Below are 23,264 nucleotides of genomic sequence, written 5' to 3' on the forward strand. Positions count from 1 at the left end.
ACACTTTTATCATGTAAGTCAATTGTAGCTGGAACGGGAATATGGCAATCCCAGTGAAGAGGAGGGCAATATTTCTGTAATAAAACATGGATGACTGGTGCCAGTTTGTACGATGGGTGGTAGCAGTAGTTATTTACTTGTCAAACTTTATAACAGAATTCAAAACTTCTTTGGGTGGCAGGTCCTCTCCCAACAACTAAAACACAGAAATATATCTTACAGCTGAAACCTAACTGATATTAAAAGGAAACGTTTTATTATATAACAGGAGTTGAAGTGTTTGAAAATTTATATTAAAAAACCAAACACCATTCTGGACACAACGAGAAAGCTTTACAATCAAAACTACCATTTACTTTTCAGAAATCTGACTGAAAACAAATGGTTAAATGTGCTGCAAACAAACAAGTCATTCTGTCTATTGTGGCGGCTAAACAAAGTGTGAGCAATGGAACCACTGCCCTAATGGTGACTGAAGCAGACGAGGGAAGAAGGGAGCTCATGAGCAGGATACTCAAACGCAGGCCAGGAGTCCATCTATGGTCCACTTCCGGTCAGTCTGGCAAGTCACTCTGATCCAGCACGATTATCCTGAACAAAAAAGGGAGTTTCGAGTTGGTGTGATGTTTCTTAAAGACACAAACAACAGCCTCTTTTTAGTCAACTGAATTCAAAGGAAAGAAACTTTGATCTTTATAATCAAGCGAGATTATGATAAGCTAGTGTATCACGGAAATGTAAAGCATTTCGAGAGCAGCATCTTCTGTACTCCCTTCATCTAAAACCGTTCTTGTGGGACCTCCCTGGTGGCGAAGTGGTTAAGAATCTGCCTGCCAATGCAGGGAACACGGGTTCGATCCCTGGTCTGGGAAGATCCCACATGCCGCGGAGCAATTAAGTCCATGCGCCACAACCACTGAGCCTGCGTGCCGCAACTACTGAGCACACGCGCCACAACTACTGAAGCCCACGCACTCTAGGGCCTGTGTGCTGTAACTACTGAGCCCGCGTGCTGCAACTACTAAAGCCCGCGTTCCTAGAGCCCGTGCTCCGCAACAAGAGAAGCCACCACAATGAGAAGTCTGCTCACCGCAATGAAGAGTAGGCCCCGCTCGCTGCAACTAGAGAAAGCCCACGTGCAGCAACAAAGACCCAAGACAGCCAAAAAAAAAAAAAACAAACCCTTCTTGTGCTGTCTACCAATTATGTAATCAAAGTTGGCATTAATTTCCCCTTGTATTTTAATTAACTATAAACATTAGCATTTTTAAAACTGAGTAACTCTGAATTCAAGTCTTTGTCATTAATGTTTATTTAGATACTGGTACATGTTTAAAGTCTATTCATGTTGTCTATAAACAATGGACTTTGACTTACAAACATCTGACATCTCATTACCTGGATGGTTCGGACCAACCCAGTCGCTTCCAAAAACAGGGTTTTAGTTCCTCTTGATAGGAGGAAGAAAAAACAACTTGATTACTTTCTGGGTCAAAGGGTGAGAGCATTCAGAAGTCACATTAGTATCCTCTCTAGTTTAGGGTGGACTGTTTTCTCTCCATCAATTGTTTTCTTCTACAGAGATAGAATCTTTCTAAAAACACAGATACTGGGCTTCCACTCCTAACATCCTGCAGCTCCCTGTCATAGCAATGGACACAAATGATGCTAATTTCACAAAGTCCCTGCATTATGTTCTTGGTGAATTCAATACTAGCTGAACGCTCACACACTCTGGGCCTTGTGCCAGCCAGGTTCCTGGAGGAAACAGAATGCACCCCCAGGCCCTTTAATGAAGTGACTACTTACAGAGGTGTTGTCAGAATTAAGGGAGCAAACAAGGTATGGCAAAGCATCCAGCAACTAGCAGAAGTGGGAAGCCATTATCACCCCTAAGGCTGAAGAGACTGGGGTTGGGGGGGAGAGGCGAGGCAGAACAGTTACTGGAACCCAGTGAGAGCTAGAACTGGGAAGGATGGGCTGCACTATAGAAGCTGTGCTTGTTGAGGGACATCACTTCCACACAGAGATGAGGTGCTGAGGTAGGCAGTAAGGCAAGTAATATCCCAACTATCTGATCTTCTGCTGGGCTCTCCCATTGGCCAACAGGAAGCCGGCTGGCCAGGAAGCCCAGCAGATTCAGTTCACAAGGGTCAGCATCCTGGGGCACAAAGCAGGGCAGAAAAAGGAGAAGAATGAGAATGGACTGGGGAAGGGATAAAAGGGATACCAGATGATCTGAAAGAGTTAATGATGCTAACTTCCTGAGTAAGAGGAACTTAAATATAGGAGGGCATCATTTGTGAATGGCGCCTTAGAGCTCTATCAAAACAGTTTTGAAATTAAGGTTTGTACTTTTCACATTACTTGTAGACGCCACTTAAATTCCACAATTTATGATTTCTTATCTTTTGAAGACACATTTGAAGGAAAACGTCTTTCCAGACAATATGAGCCTGGCTAAAGGCTTACTTTAGAAATAGAATTGGCTATTGTTACTGTTTTGTGATAAAGACATAATTGGCATTTAACAGAAAACCTGGGCTGAACTACAGGGGAAAAGTGTAGGAGGATTATATATAGCATCTGGGAAACATTTCTAAATAACTTTGATGCTCATGGAAGCCCAAGGACTCCAGGCTACATTGTAAATGAACATCCAACTCACCTTCTTCAGAAGTCCCTAAAAAGCTTTCTGATTTCCTTCTCTCTGGCGTGATGCTTTCTTCCCCTTTTCTCTTCTTTTCACCAACTTCTTGATCTTTGATATTTGTCTCCCTTCAATGACAATGACTTTGGTCATTAAACCATGTGCACAATGGCCAGGGGAACAGCACTGCACTCCCAAGGAAATATGATAATAACTAGAGCTAACTGTGCGTTCCCTATGGAAGAGGTCAAGTGCTGTAATATATATTAACTCATTTAATTCTCATCACAACTATATAAGGTAGTGAAGTGATGAGAAAACTGAGGCACAAAGAAGTTAAATTAATGCCCAGTAAGTCCTAGAGCTGGGATGGACCCAGGAAGTCTGACTCAGACGCTGCTCTCAACCACTAGGCTGTATTGTCCCAAAGGAAAAAAGCATTTCACTTATGTTGTAATCGGTGTCCTTTTTACAACCACATGTATTTTTATTACCTTATCTTCATTTCCTAAAACTCTCAATATCTAACTGCAGTATCTAACAATTGAAGACCACATTTGTCAAACCAGTAAGCAGAAACCAACTCCCCACTCAACTATAAGCTCCTTAAGGGCAGAGACATCCTATCCCTCTGCATCTCTAGCCCCTAGCACAGTGCTCAGCTCACTGACAGTGCTCAACAGATGATGGATGAATCAAACTGACATGGTTTAGGGATTTTTCTTCTGTTTTTCATCTGGTGGATATTCAAAATAAAATATGCAAAGTGAGAGAGAAAACAAAGCCAGCTAGGGTGAAAAGGATTTTTTTTCCTCCTAACCTCTCATCACTAATAGAATCACAGGCTCTAAAGTTGGAGGAGGTTATCTATTACCTCCGTCCAAATGCCCTGGACCAGAGAGTCATGCAGCCTACCCTCGGGTGGGAGGAGCTGCTGTTAAAGTTAGTGTAGAGGCAGCTGTTTCTCTATCAGATTGCTGTGGCCATTAGAAAGCTTGTGCTTTACTGAATAAAAATCTCTTACTCTGCAGTTTCTAGTCAGTGGCTCTGTCCTTTGGGGCAGAAGAGAGTAAGCTGACTCTCTTCACTTTACAATATTTCAGGTATTTGGGGGCAGCTATCAAATTCTCTACTCCATTTGCTCTTCTCAGACTGAGCCTTCCCAGCTCCTTCAGCTGTTCTCACATGACAAGGTTTCCAGACTTCTAGCTGTTCTGTGGCCACCCTCTTCTGTTTGTTGACCCTTAAAATGTGACACCCCAAAGGAGCCCCACATGAGTTCTAGAAGTCCTCTAGCTAGCCTAAGATATCACCGTGACCTGGGCTGTACATTTCTGTCTGTTCAGTATCAGTGCTGCACTGACCTTTTCAGCAACTGCATCAAGCTGAGGTCTCATGGAGTCGCTGTCCATGTCTTCTTCAGGGGGAATTTCTTGAATTCTTACCACATCTCAAAATGCATGCTAAATGCTGGGCGTATAAAAATAAGACGTACTTCCCATCTTCAATGAAATTACAGGTGAGTAGGAGCTTTCGATCAAAAAATGCTCCATTAGGTCAGATCTCTCACATTCTATACTTTTGGATCTAAATGCTCACTTTTATCTTTCAGAGAAATCTAACATTTCCACCTGTCAAGACCATTTTGAAGCCACAGTTTATCTGCCCATCACATTAGCATTTATCCTTAGATTTGTGTTATCTAAAAATTTGATAAGCATGCCTTTTCTGATTTAATTCGAATGACCAATGAAAATGTTGAAGGTGACAGGGCCTAGACACAGCAATCTTAGAGGCCTGTCTCTATACTAATATCAGTCTGCTAGTCAGTATCTTGAGCACTGTGGGTGGCTGGAGGAAGAGGAGGGAGACAGAAGGCGGGGCTGGCTTATCTAGAGCAATGTAACGCCATCACCAAACATTCCTTCTCCGAGGAGTCCATGTACTTCCTAAAAAACTAAAATCTATCTTTTTCAAAAAACTGAACTAAAATCTAGTCCCCCTTCCTAAAAAAGAAAAAAAAATGATCCCCTGATGGAGAAGAATAACCTTGCCGAGCACTTGGGGAGACCCTGTAGCTCCGTGCTGTCCTCAGGTGGCTGCAGCCATCTTTCCAGGTCCTCATCAAGCGTAGAGTGAGCTCTGTGCAAGGGCAAGTGAAGAGAATTGAGACAGCAATCATTCCCCTTCTCCTTTGACAAGGAGGCGTAGCACTCTGGAGCGGGAAAGGACCTTCAAACTCCTGCTTTCACTATACACATGAGAAAATGAGAGCTCGGTGAGACTGTACCTGGAGTTGTAGTGGTCACTCAGATCCGATTTAAATGTGCACCAGAACCCTCCTTTAGCCTCTTGACAAAAAAGCCCAAAGTGTGATATTAGACTCTGTCTCAATTCTAGATCATTACATCAATTTCCACCTGAGGCTAGAAATGTACACTCATTCCCACAAGTTTTTCAGATTAAGAACTGCCTCTGAGGCTACTGGATGCAGAGAATGTGTTTTCAGAAGGCCTGAAAAGTCCCAACCATCTGAAAAAATATCTTCCACTCTGGCTTGGTGCCAAGGACTGAGATGACTGAGCATCTGTGGGCATCTACCTGTGTCTAGCATAGCCAGCCCTTTTGAAAAGGGAAGAGACAATGATAATAGTAGCTAACTTTTGATAATGTGCAAAGCACTTCATATTTGTATAACCAAATGTAATTTGGCCTTCTTGAGCTACTCTTCTTTTGCCTTAAATAATGGCTAGATATTTACCGAAGGTGTTTGGGGGAGATGGAATGAATGGAGTTACATCATACATTATAGACAAAAGGTTCATAAAACTTTTAAAAGTTTACCTTCCTCCCCCTTTGCCTCTTTGTCTTCTCTGTCTCACCCCCACACACACACCAAAAAACCCTCTCCCCACTTCCTCTCAGGTCCCAGGGCTCTAGTCTCCTCACTTCCTGTCCAGGTCTCTCTCTTTTCCTTCCTTGTGGAGAATAGTTTAGCCCTTGAAGAGTGTGACAGAAACTGGATTCACTACCCAAAAGTTATTCATAACACTCTCCTCCCTTACCTTCCTCTTCTACAGCAGCTGAAAGCTAAAAACTCAATTTCCAGTCTCCCTGGCAACCAAGGGTGGCCATGCGTCACATCTGGCCAAGGAGATATAAGTAGGCATCTGCTGAGAAGGGCTTCTAGGAAAGCTTTTGCTTTCCAGATAAAAAGACATAAAGTTGGCTAGACTATTCCTTTGCCCCACCCTCTTATTTCTGCCTGGAGTATGGATAGCAGCCACCTTGTCCAGGAGTTGACAAGCCTGAAAACAAAGGCCAACATGCTATGTCTGGTAGAGCAGAAAGCTCAGAAGAGCCTAAGTCCCTGGTAGCATCATTGAGCTGCTACGCCAGCCATGCCCTGCCAACCTCCGGGCTTCATGTCATGTGAGACAAACTCATTTAAACACGATGGTGGGGTTTTCTAACGTTTGCAGCTGAAAGTATTCTGCAGGGCTTCCCCAAGGATTTGCTGGTCCAGGGTGAGGATGAAGCAAGTGGTGTTAAGTGTAGATCCATAGCCTCTCTTTCTTTAAAACGTAAACATTTTGTTCATCATGGATTTGGTTTTGCATTAGTATTGATTTTTAAAAATATGGCATCAAAATAGTACTTTTCTTGACTTCTGAGTTTTTTGGTGCCTCCTTCAATTTTGTGCCCAAGGAGTGTGTTGCACTCACCTCCCTCGAGTCCTGGCCCTGAATAACAGTTCGGACAAAGCAAGAAATGTTAGGAGGCAAAGGAGGTGATCTGAAGTGGTTTACCTTACAACACAGGTCAAAGGAGAGCTCCAAGTCAAGAATGGAATTGGGTTTCTTGAGGCAAACTTGTGTTTTCAGACTGAATTGTCTGGATGGTTGCCTCCATCTTCTCTTATTTGGCTAGAAAGATCTAAAAATTCTCTTTAAAATGCTTTGAAAGAAACTGAAACCGATGTTTGCCTCACAAAATGAAGTAAAAACAAAAACAACAAACAACAACTTTACAAGAAAAAAATAAATAATCCTATTAAAAAATGGGCAAAGGACTAGGATATTTCTCCAAAGAAGATATATAAATGGCCTTCTGCATATGAAAAGATGCCCAACATCGCTAATCATTAGGTAAATGCAAATCAAAACCACAATGAGATATCACTTCGCACCTATCAAAAAAACAGAAACACCACCACCCTGGTGGTCCAGTGGTTAAAACTCCGCGCTTCCACTGCAGGGGGCACAGGTTCAATCCCTGGTCGGGGAACTAAGATCCCGCATGCCGCTTGGCACAGCCAAAAAAAAAAACAACAAAACAGAAAATAACAAGTATTGGCAAGGATCTGGAGAAAGTGGAAGCCTTGTACACTGTTTGTGGGAATGTAAAATGGTGCAGCTGTTGTGGAAAACAGGATGGCATTTCCTCAAAAAAATAAAAATAGATTTACCATATGATCCAGCAATACCACTTCTGGGTATATATCCAAAAGAAATGAAAGCAGGGTGTGTTGAAGAGCTATTTGCACACTCACACTCAGAGCAGCATTACAGTAGTCAAAAGGTGGAAGCAACCCAGTGTCCACTAACAGATGAATGGATAAACAAAATGTGATACACACACACACAATGGAATTCAGCCTTAAGAAGAAAGGAAATTCTGATGCATGCTACATGGATGAACCCTGAAGACATTATGCTGAGTGAAATAAGCCAGTGACAAAACACAAACACCGGAGGGAGATGCAAGAGGGAGGGGATATGGTGATATATGTATACGTATAACTGATACACTTTGTTATACAGCAGAAACTAACACACCATTGTAAAGCAATTATACTCCAATAAAGATGTTAAAAAAAAAAAAAAGAATAGTGAAACTCAGAGAAACAGAGAGTAGAACTGTGGTTGCTGGGGACTGAGGGGAGGGGGAAATGGGGAGTTGTTGTTTAATGGGTATAGAGTTTCAGTTTTGCAAGATGAAAAATTTCTGGAGATCAGTTGCACAACAATGTGAATATATGTAGCACTACTGAAATGTACACTTAAAAATTTTGTGTTATATGTATTTTATAACAATTAAGGACTTTTTAAAAAAAAACAAAAAAAGCCTTTTAGGAATAGGGGCTATAAGGATAGTATGACAAAGGACCATTATTTCCTTATTTGTCAGTATCAGAAGAAAAACTAATATAAACTAACACTATAGTTTTTTCAAACACTTTAAAAAAAAAATCCAGCTTTTTCTGTTACCTCTCTGTATCCTCTTCTAGATCCTGAGTTTCTTTGGTCCAAAGCATACTGCTGTCTTCTTTATTACTGTTAGTTTCTTGTTCTTCTAAATGCCTTTGATCTAAAAACAGTTGAAAGACTTAACTTTAGAACAAAAAAAATTTTGAGAAAACCTGCCTTAAAATGGAGTGCAGGACTTCCCTGGTGGCCCAGTGGTTAAGAATCTGCCTGTCAATGCAGGGGACATGGGTTCAATGCAGGGGACATGGGTTCAATCCCTGGTCCGGGAAGATCCCACATGCTGCAGAGCAACTAGATCTGTGCGCCACAACTACTGAGCCTGTGGTCTAAAGCCCGCAAGCCACAACTACTGAGCCCACGTGCCGCAACTACTAAAGCCCGTGCGCCTAGAGCCTGTGCTCTGCAACAAGAGAAGCCACCGCAGTGAGAAGCCCACACATCACAATGAAGAGTAGCCCCCCGCTCGCCGCTACTAGAGAAAGCCCGTGTGCAGCAACGGAGACCCAACGCAGCCAAAAAAAAAAAAAAAAATGGAGTGCAAAAAATTAAGGCTAATCAGTGGACCCTGAAGTCTGCAATGCACGGGTTCCCCTCTTCCCACAAGAGCAGGGGGCCAGGTGGCAATCTGCAGGGCGCCTGTATCCACAGCAGCTGCTTCTGAGGTCTGGGGAGCTCTTTGCCAGGCGAAACGGCAGGAAGCCTTGCCTGTGCCAAGGCTCGAGAGAGACAGAGGAAAGAAATGGCACATAATAAAAGAGGAGGCAAGAGTCCCTGAAAACAAATTGTACAGATTTATTCTGGGGGGGCCACCCTCTTCCCATTTGTTAGATGTTTCCAGATTGGAGCCAGGGAAGGAATTTGGGTGGGGAAGGGTAGTGCCCTTTACTGTATGCCAGGCATTTTACATATGCTATCTCATTTCATCCTGCCAGCAGTCCTATGAAGGGAAGGAGACTAACATTTGTTAAGTATCTTACAATGTACCAGGCACTATGCATGCACATCATTAGGTAGGAGTTATCATTCTCATTTTACATATGAGGATAACTGAAGCTCAGAGACATTAAACAGTCTGTCATACCAAAGTAAGTAGTGGAGTCAGAATTGAGGTGGAGTGTGCCTGACCTCAAGGTCCACACTCACCCAAATGTACCACTGTGCTTCCAAGGACAGTTACAGCAAAATCTGATGAGAAAGAACTGGGGATTTGGCTTACCACTTGCAGTGATGCCCAGATGACTTGCTGTGTTCTCATCCCGCACTGTGGATGAGGCCTGCTGCCGCTTCAGGTGCTCTGTCACAACATAGAGCAGAAAGCAACTTATTTCTTCTTTTGCATGTCACATCATCCTCTAGGGCAGTGGTTCTCAAACAGTACTCCTCAGACCAGCAGCCTCAGTATAACCTGAGAACTTGTTAGGTATGCAAATTCTCAGGCCACATCTCAGGCTTACTGAATCAGAAACTCTGGGGGTGGGGATGGTGTAGCAAGCCCTCCAGGTGCTTCTGATGCCTGATGAAGTTTGGGAACCACTGCCTTAGGCATCCAATCCCATGTAACACTAAAAATAAAAGTAAAAATAATGATGATGGGGGCTTCCCTGGTGGCGCAGTGGTTGAGAGTCCACCTGCCGATGCAGGGGACACGGGTTCGTGCCCCGGTCCGGGAGGATCCCACATGTGGAGCGGCTGAGCCGCTGAGCCCGCGCGTCCAGAGCCTGCGCGTTCGGAGCCTGTGCTCCGCAATGGGAGAGGCCACAACAGTGAGAGGCCCGTATACCGCAAAAAAAAAAAAAAAATGATGATGATAGGTAACACTTGCAGAGCTCTAAGTGGCAGGTGCTATTTCTAATTTGCATACATTAATTCAAGATTAATATTCACAATTAATCTTCACAATACCCTATGAGATTGATCACATTATTGTTATTCTTGTTTAACAGATGAGGAAATTAAGGTAAAGAAAGGTTAAGGAGGGACTTCCCTGGCTGGTGGTCCAGTGGGTAAGACTCCACGCTCCCAATGCAGGGGGCCTGGGTTCAATCCCTGGTCAGTAGAACTAGATCCTGCATGCATGCCGCAGCAAAGATCCCGCGTGCCACAATGAAGACCCAGGGCAGCCAAGATAAATATTTTTTTTAAAAAAAGGAAGGCTAAGGAACTTGCCTAGAATCACACAGATACTAAGAGGTATAACTGGACTTTGAATTCAGGCAGTCTAGCTCTAAGGCTTATGCTCTTAATCTCTACTTTATATACTCTCTCAAAAAGTTGGTAAATTCAGAGTAGTCCAAATCTTTCCCTATCTCTGTTGGCCTAAAGTACACATTTGTGATCTGGTCTGTAGAGAGACAAAAGGCAAAGAATAAAATTTCCAGTTCCTAACGAATTGATCATTAGACTAAGACAAGCGTCTGCTAAACTCAGTGCACTGCTTCACGTGTGTTAGGCGCTCAGTTTCCTCCAAGTGCTCCCCAGAGCCCATCAGAGAGACAGCTGGGAGGCAGCACAGACGGGACCCCTGGGCTCACCGGCACGGCCCTGTTGTGTGCAGGCACAGGTCTTGCCCTTCTAGCAGGTCAGGAAGCAAGCCCTCCCTGGCAGCCCCTGGGCATCAAGGGGCCCCATAAGGTCATTTAATATAATCTGAAATTTTTAAATCCATTTTTATCTTTGTTAGAGGTAGTCCCTTGTTGATCTTACAAGATTCTAAAGGACCCTCCCCTTTAGGCCCTGGACGGAAGCCTGGAGTTGTGGATGTGTGCCCTTCAAAAGAGTAGGTGTCAGCTCCAGGTCACTCCCCAAAGCTCTCCTGAGAGGAAACAACGAGAGTGATGATAAACAATAATCAGGTAGGCACACTCGTTATTAGGAGAAACTACTCAGGTGCCCTCTGCCCTTTATCTTTCTGGAAAATTACTGACCCATCTCAAAGTACAAGACATCGCCTAGAAACCTGGCCCAGATAATTCCCATAAGCGAAATGAGGAAGAGTTTCTGCAGAGCACACTGGGGTACAGCAGTGCCAAGAGGCCGGCTGCAGAAACCTGGTGACAGCTGCTGAGATGGGGGGTGGGGGTCCACATTGTGACTGCAGAGAGAGGAGAGCAGGATCCAGAGGAAAAGTATCGTTAAGGTCTAACTGCAAAGGAGCCTACAAGTACTGTCCTAAGCCGTGACCAAAAAACAGACGGCACTGAGAATCTACCTGAGCGGGACACGAGGGGCTGACCTCTACTCTCACAAGCAGTAGTTCCATGAGTATGTGAAGGAGAGCAACTGGAGGGGAGGAATTTGCAGGGACCCCTTAGGGGGTTCCAGGGGAGGCAGACTGGTGCCGGGGTGGGAGCCCTAAGAGCCAACAACCCTGTGACCCGCACAACCCTGTGGCACTGGGCGAGGGGTGTGGTGACACAAGAAGGGCCTATGACTACAGAAAAGAAAGAAACCGAGGGAGGCTTTGGCAGCTCTGACCGGCTCCACCCAAGTTTGTAAGGCCAACAAGCCAGGGGCTAGGGGTTGGGTAGCCTAGACCGTATCTGTCCATTGAGTCATTCAGCTCCCTCTTCCTGATGAGACACAAAACCTCAGAGACCCTGAAAATCAAGAGATTCCCCTTAGGAAACTCCCTACTGTTCCCATACCAAGAACTGTACCATCAGAGGTCTGATGAGATGTGCCCTCTGAGAGTGAGGGGCTGGTCAGCCAGGCTGTCACGAAGAGGGCAGTCAGTCCTCCCTGGAGAAGCAAACCACCTGCCCCAAATGTTTCTATCACCATGCTCCATTTACTTTCAGCATCAGCTCAGCTGGGCAGGCCAGCTGATCAGCTGCAACTAAAATTGAGCAGGTATCCCTCAGTCTCTGCCTGAAATGGAAAATTCTGGTCTCATTAGGTCCTGTGCCACTGACTTCCCTGCCCTCAGGAAAGGGATTCATCCACAATGCCAATATCTTTAATATCTCCTGCTAATGGCAGAACAGAAAGCATGGGGGTGTTTGGGCCTGAGTTGCCAGACTTCAGTATAGCTGAAGTATGGCTAGTTTGGTTCAAAAAGGAGCTAAGAATTCTTTTAATAAAACAAGTTCATCATAATAAACCACTTGAATGTTGTTATTTCCTCTTAGAATCATTACCGTAGGCCCTTTAAGTAACAAAATGACAACAGACACAGACCAATTATCCTGGCCAGGCTTCAGTAGTAGTCTGAGGCCCATTTTATTGGAAAACTGTCTCTTCCAGAATTCTGTACATTCAATCAAACCTTTATAGGGCCTTCGGTACTAGTGCTCTCACCTGAGACAAAGAACCATATGCGGTCAGTGACCATAAGAAGCAGGGCCATGGAGTATATTCTGCATTGAGCATGCCTTACCGATTTCGTCAAGCAGCTCCTGAGGTGGTGGTGGCAGCTCATCAATGTGATGTTGCGAGATGGCTTCTACTAGTTCTTAAAAAAGATAAAGGAGAAAGTGACTTACTGCCTTCCTAGACCTGAACTAGGTTTTCGAGGCTTCGACGTGGATTTGACTTAGGATTTCTCGATGATGAAACAAGCTAAGATGGGGAGAAAACCTCTTATATTAACGGTCCTAATTGAGACTTCATATGTGAAAGGCTTTACTCTCCCTTTTACTCTAAACACTTTCCTACATCACACCTCACCTCAGTACCACTTGATCTGTGCCCCTCCCCAAGGATATTTGAGGGAGGTGAGGTATAAATTCTTACTAAGAGGCTGGGGTTCCAATTTCGACCAAGACTGCTGGAGGGATATAGAAGCTCTAGACCCGTCAAAATGAAAAAGTGGGAGGCCTTTCTCTATAGATTATCAGGCCAGCGGATATGGGAGACCATACTTAGGGCCTTCAAGTAAGGGCTCAATTATAACATTAACCAAAACCCCTCAGCATAGTTCACAATATCTCTATCACCCTGAGGGAAATTCTGAGTTGTACCAAAGACACAAGACAATAAGATTAATGGAGCAAAGGCAATTACACCTCAAGAGCTGTTAACGCTCTCATACCCTTTGATCTGGAAATTGTCTTCTAAGACTCTATCCTAAGGAAAAGATCAGAGGTTCAGATAAAGATTTCTGTACAAAGAGCAAAAGTTGGAAAACAACATAAATCTTCAACATAAGGGCATGGTTAAGCAACATAAGTAGAATGGACTACTATGCAGCCATCACATATATTTATGAATAATTTTTACTGACAAGTAGAAATCCTAAAATATATCATTAAAGAAAAAGAAGCAGGCCAGAGCTGATACACTATATGATCTCAACTATGCTAAGAAAAAGAATATATATATATATATATACACAGCCCCCAAATATATATATATATATTCTTTTATATATATTTGGGGGCTGTGTGTATATATATATATATATATATATATATATATATATATATACCAAAATACTACAAGAGGTTAAAAAATGATGGTAGAGGGACTTCCCTGGCAGTCCAGTGGTTAAGACTTCGCCTTCTAATGCAGGGGGTGCAGGTTTAATCCCTGGTTGGGGAGCTAAGATCCCACATGCCTCGAGGCCAAAAAACCAAAACATAAAACAGAAGCCATATTGTAACAAATTCAATAAAGACTTTAAAAATGGTCCACATCAAAAAAAACTTAAAAAAAAAAAAATGGTAGAATGGTCGTGGTTTTCTCTTTTAAGCTCGTCTGTATTCTCTAAGTTTTCTATAATGAGCATGTTTTACTTTTATAGTCAGGGGAAATTAGCATTTTTGTTTGAATCTGCTATAGCCATCAAAGAAGAGATGAAGTCTCCCTTAAACTGGTTTACTATTATGAACTTGTATTTTAATATTAAACACAGGGTACCTTTTGGCAGGCTCCTCCTCTGAGTGGCACGGGATGATGTGTCAGGTGCCTTGGCAATGCTGGAGGAACCAGCCCCAGTAAATGCAGGCAATCTTTTCTACAAGTAAGACATAAACATGGTAACCGACACGTGTATTAAGCTAAAAAGGCCTGTTAAGCTCAGTCATTTCCAAGATTAATCTTGTGTATCACTGATGGAAGAAGCTACTTGTTTTGTTGACTGAGTCAAACATTCAAACGTTATCTCCTCTCGGAAGCCTTCCCACCCCCTTTGCCTCCACAGCGCTCAGTTTTTACCTCTGTGTTACATCCTGCCAGTCTTTCTCAACAGGCAGTGAGCTCCTTCAGGGCGCGGACTTTCCTAGTCACTATGCCTAGAAAAGGGCCTGGCATAGTGCCTGGCACTTAGAACCTGCCCCATTAACAGTTTGTTGAACAAGAGCATAAAATTCTTTATTTCCCTACTTCAGAGTGAGACCTTTTGTGAGTCAAATGCCCAGAGAAGATGACAGTCGATTTTTCACTGAGGGCCAAACAAGTAATCAATCTGCCTACAGAAAGGTCAGTCAACAGGTTTTTAATGAGCAGAACCAAGTAAGGAACTTTCAGTTTTCTTGAAGAGACTACACATATGAAGTATGAGGGAGAGAGAGAAAGGAAACCAACAAACAAACAGCACGGGGAGGGGAAGGAAGCAAGGAGAAGGTACCATTAAGTGTTTTTACTGCAGATTATTGGTTCAGGAGTTCAGAAAAGGTAGAGATCAATCGAAACTCTCAGAGAACTAACCAGAGGAGGCGTCAAGAAGGAAGCAGAACTCAAGCCTCCTCTTAGTACGTAAGACATGGTTAGGTAGAAAGAACAATGCAGATGAACAATGCATCATAAGCTATCGCAGCGGACGGATCTTTCGAGAAATCGACAAACATTACCTCTGGGGGAAAAAAGAGGGCACAAAAACCCAGGATCCATTCTACAATACAGACTCAGAGAGGAGCCCCAGGGAAGCCTGGAGAGGATCCAGCTTATTTCTTGCTTTCTTTGTAAAACAGACACGGAGAAATCTTGGCCTTTTGGATCACTGACGCCTTTGGACTCACTCCAAGAGTGTGCAGCGCAGAGTCAGTATACTTACGAGATTAGTCAGTCTTGAAGGAAGAGTTTCAGAGGAAGTAAGAAGGGAGTCTAGGCTCTTTGCTTTCTCTCGGACAGTTGTAAATTTATCAGACAAAGTTTGAATAGATTCTTGACTCTTCCAGAACGAGGTAGACCCTGTTTTAACCTGAAACGTGATACTTTCAAGACAGTCCTTAAACTGACTAGAAGCTGAAGAAATTGACCCTGTTGTAGAAAAGAGGGCAGTTAGTGTCTGAATCCTTTACATTATTTAAAAACAACAAAAAGAAGCCCCCACAAAACTCTATACCTGGAACAGGGATTTTCCAAATTGTCAATAACTGAAATAATCACTGATCACTGATGATAGTCTCTAAACTTGGGAGAGACTACAGGGAGATTATTTGAACCACAAATATACTGGAAAAAAGGACACTAGAGAGAGGATATTTGATGCTGGCTGTACGCAGTTGCAGGACCCAGAGCTATGTATGTTTAAGCACAAGGTACTGTTTTAAGTTACTAACTCTAGAGAATCCAATGTATTTGCACTAAATTCAACAGTGCTTCAAGTACAAAGTAGACTCTGCATTTGCATGTCTCTATTGCTAGAGTTTAAAAATCTCCTTATAGCTGGTTAATCACCACCACCACAGCTACCTGGCCTCCCATGGGATTATCCCCTTCAGCTCTGACCCTAAAGAAACCCCTCTGTACTGTGAGAAAACACTGTGGGTCTGCTCCTGCAGCCTGGCTTCCCATAGCCAGCGAGGCAGGGGCTGTTAGTCCCTTTCCCAGAACATCCCCCTGCTAGTTATTACCTGGGCTGAGCGGAGTGCTGACACTAGTAGGTGCGTGGTTTATTTTGGGTGTTTTGCATGAGACTTCCTTAAAAGAACCGCCTTGTTCATAGGAGATACTAGACAGGTCTTGAATGTCTGTCAGTGATCTAAAGAATTAAAAGCACAGAGTAACTGGGAGATGTTTACAAAAATCAAACACTATATTCCTAAGAGGTACTTTTTAAAGATGCTCTTCACAAAAATCTTTATTTGGCAAGTGGCCAAAATCAGAGAATATCTTAGAATATCCATAAGATATCTATAAGATATGTAAGATATCTTAAAGAGAATATTAGAGAATATCTTAAAAAGAGATACTAACTGTAAACATATCTCAGCAGCTAAAAATAAATTCCATAGGTGAAAGTCTATTTATGTGGCAAACAGACTTAATCTACCTCAGGTATAAACTTCTATTCTTCTTATCACTGTGTTTCCTTGATTAAGATGCTGTTAATTTAGATCACTCATCACAACAGTTTTTTGGTGAAAGAAGAAACAGGCTCACATTAAATGTATACATAAAAATGGGAAGAACACAGACTCCTACAAACAAGGAAATACTCTTCCCCTAAAACCAAGACTTTGCACAGAATCCTTAGGCAACTTTTGGTGGCCATACATGTCTTTCTCTTTCATTTCCTTTGGTGACTCCTTTAATGTCTCCTCTTGTTCGTCTTCAATACTGTAAGAGAGAAAGTGAAAAAACTATGTAAATCCCCTGTCAGCAGACTGCAATATCGTGGTACAAGGCACCAGTTACTGGCCCAGTGTGAGAGGCAGCTGGAAGGGCACTAAGCTCAAAGTGGAAAGTGAGGGTTCTGATCCTGGCTCTGCTACTGACTAGCCACATGTTCTCAGGGATGTCTGGGTATCTGTTTCCTCTTCAGAGGCTGAATAAGTACTCTCTAAGGGTCAGCCCATCTGAAATCAGCCAACGATGCTACTGGCTGAGCAAGCTCCTGAGGAAATCAACAGAGCATGGGAACTTTGCTGTGGATGGATGATGGAGCAAAGGGCACAGCCATGGGGCCTTACCAACTGTGAAACAGCTTCTTGGCATGGAGTATCAGGGGAGGCCAAGAGAGGCTTGTGCCAAAAAATGGCCAGAGAAGAATTCTGAAGACAAACTTGACCTGCTTCTACTTTAACCAATATTTAAGATTCATTTTCAATATTCAAACACAAACTATAAGCCAGATCCCATGCTAAATCCTTCCAAATGTTTCCACATTTTTAATCTTTGCACAATCCTGTGAGACCAGTGGTATAAAGGAAAGAGCATGGATTTTGGATTGAGTTGTGACTATTAATTCTGTTCACTAAATATTTGTTTCTCCTGCTGAGCACAATGTAGGACAGTACTTTCTGGCCCTCCTAATTTACATAAATGGCCATATGACTTGTTTTAACCAGTGAAATGCAAGTGAAAGTGATGTGATTCACTTTGGGGCAGAAACTTTAAAAGCCTAGTGCACAATTCACCATGCTCCCTTTTTTCCTGCCTCAGTAAGAAAGGAAGCACAAAGACGGAGTCTCCCTCAGTGTGGATTTCTGATGGAAGGTAGAGTAGCACAGAACACTCCTGGTGATGGACGTGGAGCACGAGCACAAAATAAGTTTTTGTTGCTTTAAGCCACTAAAATCTGGGGGTTGTGTGTTACATAACATAATCTAGCCTATCCTAATGATATAGCTACTTACTAACTGTACAACCTAAGGAAAAAACCCTCTGCTTTCTGTATTGGCAAAATGAGAGGGTTGTTATATGAATTAGATTTGACAAAACAGAGTACCTGGCATATTGTCACTACTTAGGAAATACTAGCTATCATTATTATAGATAAGGAAACTGAGGTCCAGAAAAGAGAAAGTAAATTGAATGCTATTGTACCAGGCACTTCATCTCTGTTATTAGTTTTTGAATTAATCTTTTTATTTTGAAATAACTGTATGTATATTCACATGCAGTTCTTTTTCTTTTTTTTTTTAATTTATGGCTGCGTTGGGTCTTTGTTGCTGCACTCTGGCTTTCTCTAGTCGCAGCGAGCGGGGGCTACTCTTCCTTGCCGTACACGGGCTTCTCATTGCGGTGGCTTCTCTTGTTGAGGAGCATGGGCTCTAGAGCGCAGGCTCAAGTAGTTGTGGCACACGGGCCTAGTTGCTCCGTGGCATGTGGGATCTTCCCAGACCAGGGTTCGAACCTGTGTCCCCTGCATTGGCAGGCGGATTCTTAACCACTGCACCACCAGGGAAGTCCACATGCAGTTTTAAGAAATACACTTTACCCAGCTTCCCTCAATGGTGACATCTTGCAAATCTATTGAGCAATATCATAACCAAGATATCAACATTGATACAGTCAAGATACAGAACATTTCCCCCACAAGGACCCCTCACGTTGCCCTTTTATAGCCATGTCCATTTCCCCCCCACTCCCATCTCTTTCTTAACCCCTAGAAACCACTCATTTAGTCTTTATTTCTACAATTTTATCATTTCAAGAATGGTATAAATGTAGAATCATATAGTAAATAACTTTGCAGGGGTTGCTTTTTCCACTCAGCATAATTCTCTGGAGACTTGTCCCAGTTGCTGCATGTACCAACAGTTCATGCTTTTTTATTGCTGAGGAGCATTCCATGGTATGGATGTAACACAGTCCATTAAACCATTCACTTGTTAGATAACATCTGGGTTTCCAGATTTTGGCTATTATGAATAAAGTTTCTATAAACATTCATGTATGTGTTGGGTTTTTTAAATATTTATTTATTTATTTATTTGTTTTTTGGCTGCATCGGGTCTTAGTTGCAGCATGCAGGCTCTTCCTTGCAGTGTGCGGGCTTCTCTCTAGTTGTGGCATGCGGTTTTTCTCTCTCCAGTCGTGGTGCGCAGGCTCCAGAGCGTATGCGCTCTGTAGTTTGCAGCACGCGGGCTCTCTCGTTGAGGTGCACAAGCTCAGTCATTGTGGCACGTGGGCTTAGTTGCCCCGCCGCATGTGGGATCTTAGTTCCCTGACCAGGTATGGAGCCCATGTTCCCTGCGTTGGAAGGCGGATTCTTTACCACTGGACCACCAGGGAAGTCCCATGTATGTGTTTTCATGTAAACATAATTCTTCATTTCTCTGGGTAAATGCCCAGAAGTCATATTATTACTTTTAATCTCTATGTCAACATTCCCAGTAAGAATTCTTTTCTTTTTTGAATTTAGAATCTTCCATTTATTCAATAGAATTGAAAATATATTATTTAAGAGAGGTGAAAAAATAAAACTCAATGTTGTCTACAGAAACTTTCCTTAACCAGATGGAATTTCTCTTTCTCATTTGTAAAAGTAAAAAAAAACAAAGTAGCTTTTTCTTTCAAAAGTAGTATGCACCCATGGTGGAACATTCCAACAGCAAAGAAGGTTATAAGAATAAAAGAAAAACCTCTGGACTCTCTCTCTAGAGTTAACCACTGTATAGACTTCCAGAAATGTCGACACACTACAAGGATTATAGGCATCTCCCTTCCCTCTCATTTTTACACAGATGGTATTAAATTACATACACTGTTGTGCATTTTTTTCAATTAACAATATGTCCAGTGATGATTCTTATTGCTATTTTACAAATGGGGAGCTAGAAGAGAGGGGTTGAGAAATTTGACCAAGTTAGAAAAGCAGAGTCAGGATCTGAATACAGATAACAACTCCTTTTCACGACGCCTCACAATTCTGCTGAACAAGTCCTCACAAAGCTAAGCTGCCCAAAGCTTACTGTTATAACATGGTGGCTATTATATTTGAAGAAGAGCAACATGTAAATATGGGGCATTACCATCAAATAACATTACTTCTTTGAGTCTGAAACTGTGAATAAAATAATAGCATACGGGGCTTCCCTGGTGGCGCAGTGGTTGAGAGTCCGCCTGCCGATGCAGGGGACGCGGGTTCGTGCCCCAGTCCGGGAAGATCCCACATGCCGCAGAGCGGCTGGGCCCGTGAGCCATGGCCACCGAGCCTGCGCGTCCGGAGCCTGTGCTCCGCAACGGGAGAGGCCGCAGTAGTGAGAGGCCCGCGTACCGCAAAAAAAGTAAAAATAAAAAAAATAATAATAGCATATACCTTTGTATAGGTTGGAATTGAGACCTGGTCAAAATTTCAGCTTTCTTTCCAAGGTTTTTTCTCATTTGGAACTTTTCTTCACCTGAAAGGATAAAGTACATGCATTTTTTAGTGAATTTTTGCCAACCCAGATGATTACTTTCATTCTCGAGAATTTTCCTTGGTCTGATCCAGAATAAGAAATAATCTACATAAACAGAGTGCTTCCTAGTTGGGTTTGGAGTGAGCACTGTAGAAGAGGTTTTTGCTCTGAAAGTTTATTTCCCTTGCTCAGAGGGGAGAACTATATTCTGACTCTCAGAATACAATCAAGCCATTTACTGGCCTTTCAGTTATAACTGCACAGTTATTTCTGGAGACAAATGTTGTTTTGTCTTTTCAGGAAGGCAAACTGACCTGGATCCTGTCAACAGACACCAGGGGGCGTTGAAACCAAGAACTGTTTGTTCACTAAAGATTCCAAATAGAAAAGACCGCTAAGAGCAACTAAGAGCAACTAAGCCCCTGCACCACAACTAGTGAGCCCCCGTGCCACAACTACGGAAGCCCACACGCCTAGAGCCCGTGCTCCGCAACAAGAGAAGCCACTGCAATAAGAAGCCCGTGCACCACAAGGAAGAGTAGCCCCTGCTCGCCACAACTAGAGAAAAGCCTGCGTGCAGCAACAAAGACCCAGTGCAGCCAAAAATAAATAAAATTAAATAAATAAATAAAAATTTTAAGAAAATGAAAAGAAAAGACCAATGTTCTGGGCATTCCCAGAACATTAACTGTGTCTCTTGGCCACCAAACACCACTTAATGAGTGGGGATGGGGTCTTGAGTACTAAGGAGCTAATTCAACTGTCTTCTGTTCTCGTTGGCCTCAAGCATCTGAAGTCACTCCTCCCCAGCTCTTAGTAAGGCCTCTGGACACACGGGGCCAGTATCCATTTTCCTTTCCACCATTACATAGCTCTGGTTTATAGAGAAGAGGACAGACAGACCAGCCTGCCCCGCTGGCAAATGCTCATGATCCGCCTGCCATTCTTTAGGTCCAGGAGGTAGTCTGGTAGGCAATGGGAGGCCCACTATAAAAGTGCCACCTTCAGCAGAAGCCAAGCTACTCTGAAACCCCACCAGTGGAGAAGCCTAGGGGTTCTTCTTCTTTCCACCCCTTTTCAAATGCCTAGAAAGCGTAAACACCTGGAAAGCATAAATGAATTCCTAATAAGCACAATTTAGACCTGGAGGGGAACTTAGAGATTTTAGAGTGTAACTTTCTCCTTTACTTTACATGGAGGGAAAGTGGGGCCCTCAGGTGGAGTGACATGCCCAAGGTAATGCACAAAAAAAATCAGTGGCAGAACTGGGCTTGGAACCCAGCATGTATGCAACTTTTATCCCTGTTGTATCGCCTGGTATGGAGAGGATATATTGATATATCAGAGCCCTAGTGAAAAAGGGGGAGGAGAAGGGCTAAAAGGAGGAAACAGAGTAGAAATCAGAGGCTTCTACATGTACTTTAGATGTTTGTATCCAACTAGCCCTGGTTTTCTGACCTGCCTGCCCCATAACTTCTCTATCCTACTCAACTCTCTTCCAAACACTAGTGAAGTGGCCATGTACAGGTCAGGCTCACACAGAAAGTGATCATGGGCAGAGGCTCCACAGAAAGAGCTGGGTGGCCAGAGACCCAGGTTTGGGAACTTTAAATACATATTGTCCTGAGAATTTAACTGTTCATCTAAAAGCTTACAGCTTCTTAAAATGCTTGTGCCTGTGACGGGGGCCTGCATCAGGTTAGAGATGGCAGCTGGAGTATGCAGCAGGAGGAAGGGAGTATGGTCGGAACCTAAACCCACCCAGCCTGGGTTCAGACTGTTGAGACACGACCCTGGACCGAGCTACATGGCTTGGTAGGTGGGTAACCCTGGTTTTAAAAATGGATGGTTGCATACCTTAAAAGAGCAAAAGTGCACAATTTTTAAAATGCCTGTATCAGAACCTGTGGTTCACTTATATCTTGTCTTGTGTCACACCCCAGCTGCTGATCCAAGGTTAATTTACCATGTAACGGGAAGCAGTCGCTAAGTTATAGAGAACCCAAGGCCTCCCAAGGGAAGGACGCTACATTCACTGTACTGTTGGCTATTATTAACCCTTTGCTAAGATGCCAAGCAACCAAAGGAAAATAATGGTGGAACTCTGCCTTTTGGGGAAGAGAAGGACATGGAAACCTAGTTCTGGTTGTCGCTGTGTCAATAACTAGCTGTGTGGCCTAGGTCAACCCCTCAGGTCAGCTCAGCAAAGGTAACTGAACACCTGCTATGTGCCACAAAAGAGCCTGAAATCTAGGGAAAGAGACTACAGGGGGAAAGTAGAAGAAGCAACTGCTATAACGTATGCTATAAGAATGCAAGGGGAGGTATAAATAACATGATGTATGGATGTCATGAGACTAGTGAGGGGCAGGGGAAATCACTGAGCCTAAGTTTTCTCATCTGTAAAATGAAAGGCCTGGAAGGTTATTTCTAAGGACCTTTCCAGCTCTAAACATGTGTGATCTGACAGAAAGTAAAGATGAGGGACTCTCAAAGGAATCTGCCCTGAGGGCTTATTACCAGAGGCTTGAGGTCGGGCACAAGCATGTTGTATTCCTTCAAAGTCTTCTTCAATGGGACTTGAGGTCTGCAAAAGAATGAAAGAGCAAAGAAAGGAGGGTCACTGGAGGCAGACATATCATCAGAAGGTGGAGAGAGAATTTCTTGATGTTCTTAAACCTTGAAAATCTTCATAAGGTTCCTACATCTTCTATAGAAAAAGAACAAACCTTCATCACAGACATTAAGCACTTATTTGTACTATGTGTTCTTCCTCAACAAGCCCTCCCCCACCTCCCATTCTGAGGTGGAATCGGGTGACTTTTCCCTTCATCATCCCCTCCTCACCACAACCTTCCAACAAAGATGTTTTGATTCCTGGGAGCTTTATCAGAAAAGCCAAAGAAGGTAGGAAAAACGGCCCAGACTGCAAAGCTACTCTATGGGGTGACAAGTCAGAACACTGGTTCCTTTGAGGGGAGGCAGGGAGTGGGAGGAAACACAAGGAGGTCTTTTGGGGGATCAAGAATGGTCTATTTCTTGATTTGGGTGCTGGCTACATGAGTGTGTTCAGCATGTAAAATTTCATGAGCTGTACACTAAAGACGTGTGTAGTCTTCTCCGTTATACTTTTTATATACATCTACATGTTACATGTATATACATATGTATGTTACATGTATATACATATGTATGTATATATACTTTATACATTTCTATTAAAGATTTTCTTAATGTCCCAGTCCACCGTCAAACCAAGAATGTTTAAAGGATTAATAATGGAAAATTGCTCTAATTGAGTTTTCAGAAGCGCCAACAAGTGGAAACTACGCGTTT

General features: G+C 43.1%; 1 protein-coding gene across 1 annotated transcript in view; it reads right to left on the minus strand.

Moving 5' to 3' along the window:
* Positions 1 to 234: 234 nt before the first annotated feature.
* TEX14 (testis expressed 14, intercellular bridge forming factor) overlaps positions 235 to 23,264 on the minus strand; it is a 59,838-nt gene continuing 36,808 nt past the window's right edge. Inside the window, exons 21-33 of the mRNA XM_073797970.1 lie at positions 22,449 to 22,515; positions 19,847 to 19,928; positions 16,357 to 16,419; positions 15,714 to 15,841; positions 14,912 to 15,117; positions 13,777 to 13,873; positions 12,296 to 12,370; positions 9,137 to 9,214; positions 7,921 to 8,020; positions 4,700 to 4,792; positions 2,669 to 2,778; positions 1,399 to 1,450; positions 235 to 591 (exon numbers count right to left, since the gene is read on the minus strand). Coding sequence (XP_073654071.1) covers positions 555 to 591; positions 1,399 to 1,450; positions 2,669 to 2,778; positions 4,700 to 4,792; positions 7,921 to 8,020; positions 9,137 to 9,214; positions 12,296 to 12,370; positions 13,777 to 13,873; positions 14,912 to 15,117; positions 15,714 to 15,841; positions 16,357 to 16,419; positions 19,847 to 19,928; positions 22,449 to 22,515 — 1,188 coding nt within the window. The 3' untranslated portion in view covers positions 235 to 554. The remainder of the gene's footprint in view (positions 592 to 1,398; positions 1,451 to 2,668; positions 2,779 to 4,699; positions 4,793 to 7,920; positions 8,021 to 9,136; positions 9,215 to 12,295; positions 12,371 to 13,776; positions 13,874 to 14,911; positions 15,118 to 15,713; positions 15,842 to 16,356; positions 16,420 to 19,846; positions 19,929 to 22,448; positions 22,516 to 23,264) is intronic.

Source organism: Tursiops truncatus, chromosome 20 (assembly GCF_011762595.2).
Source record: "Tursiops truncatus isolate mTurTru1 chromosome 20, mTurTru1.mat.Y, whole genome shotgun sequence".
Taxonomy (NCBI): Eukaryota; Metazoa; Chordata; class Mammalia; order Artiodactyla; family Delphinidae; genus Tursiops; species Tursiops truncatus.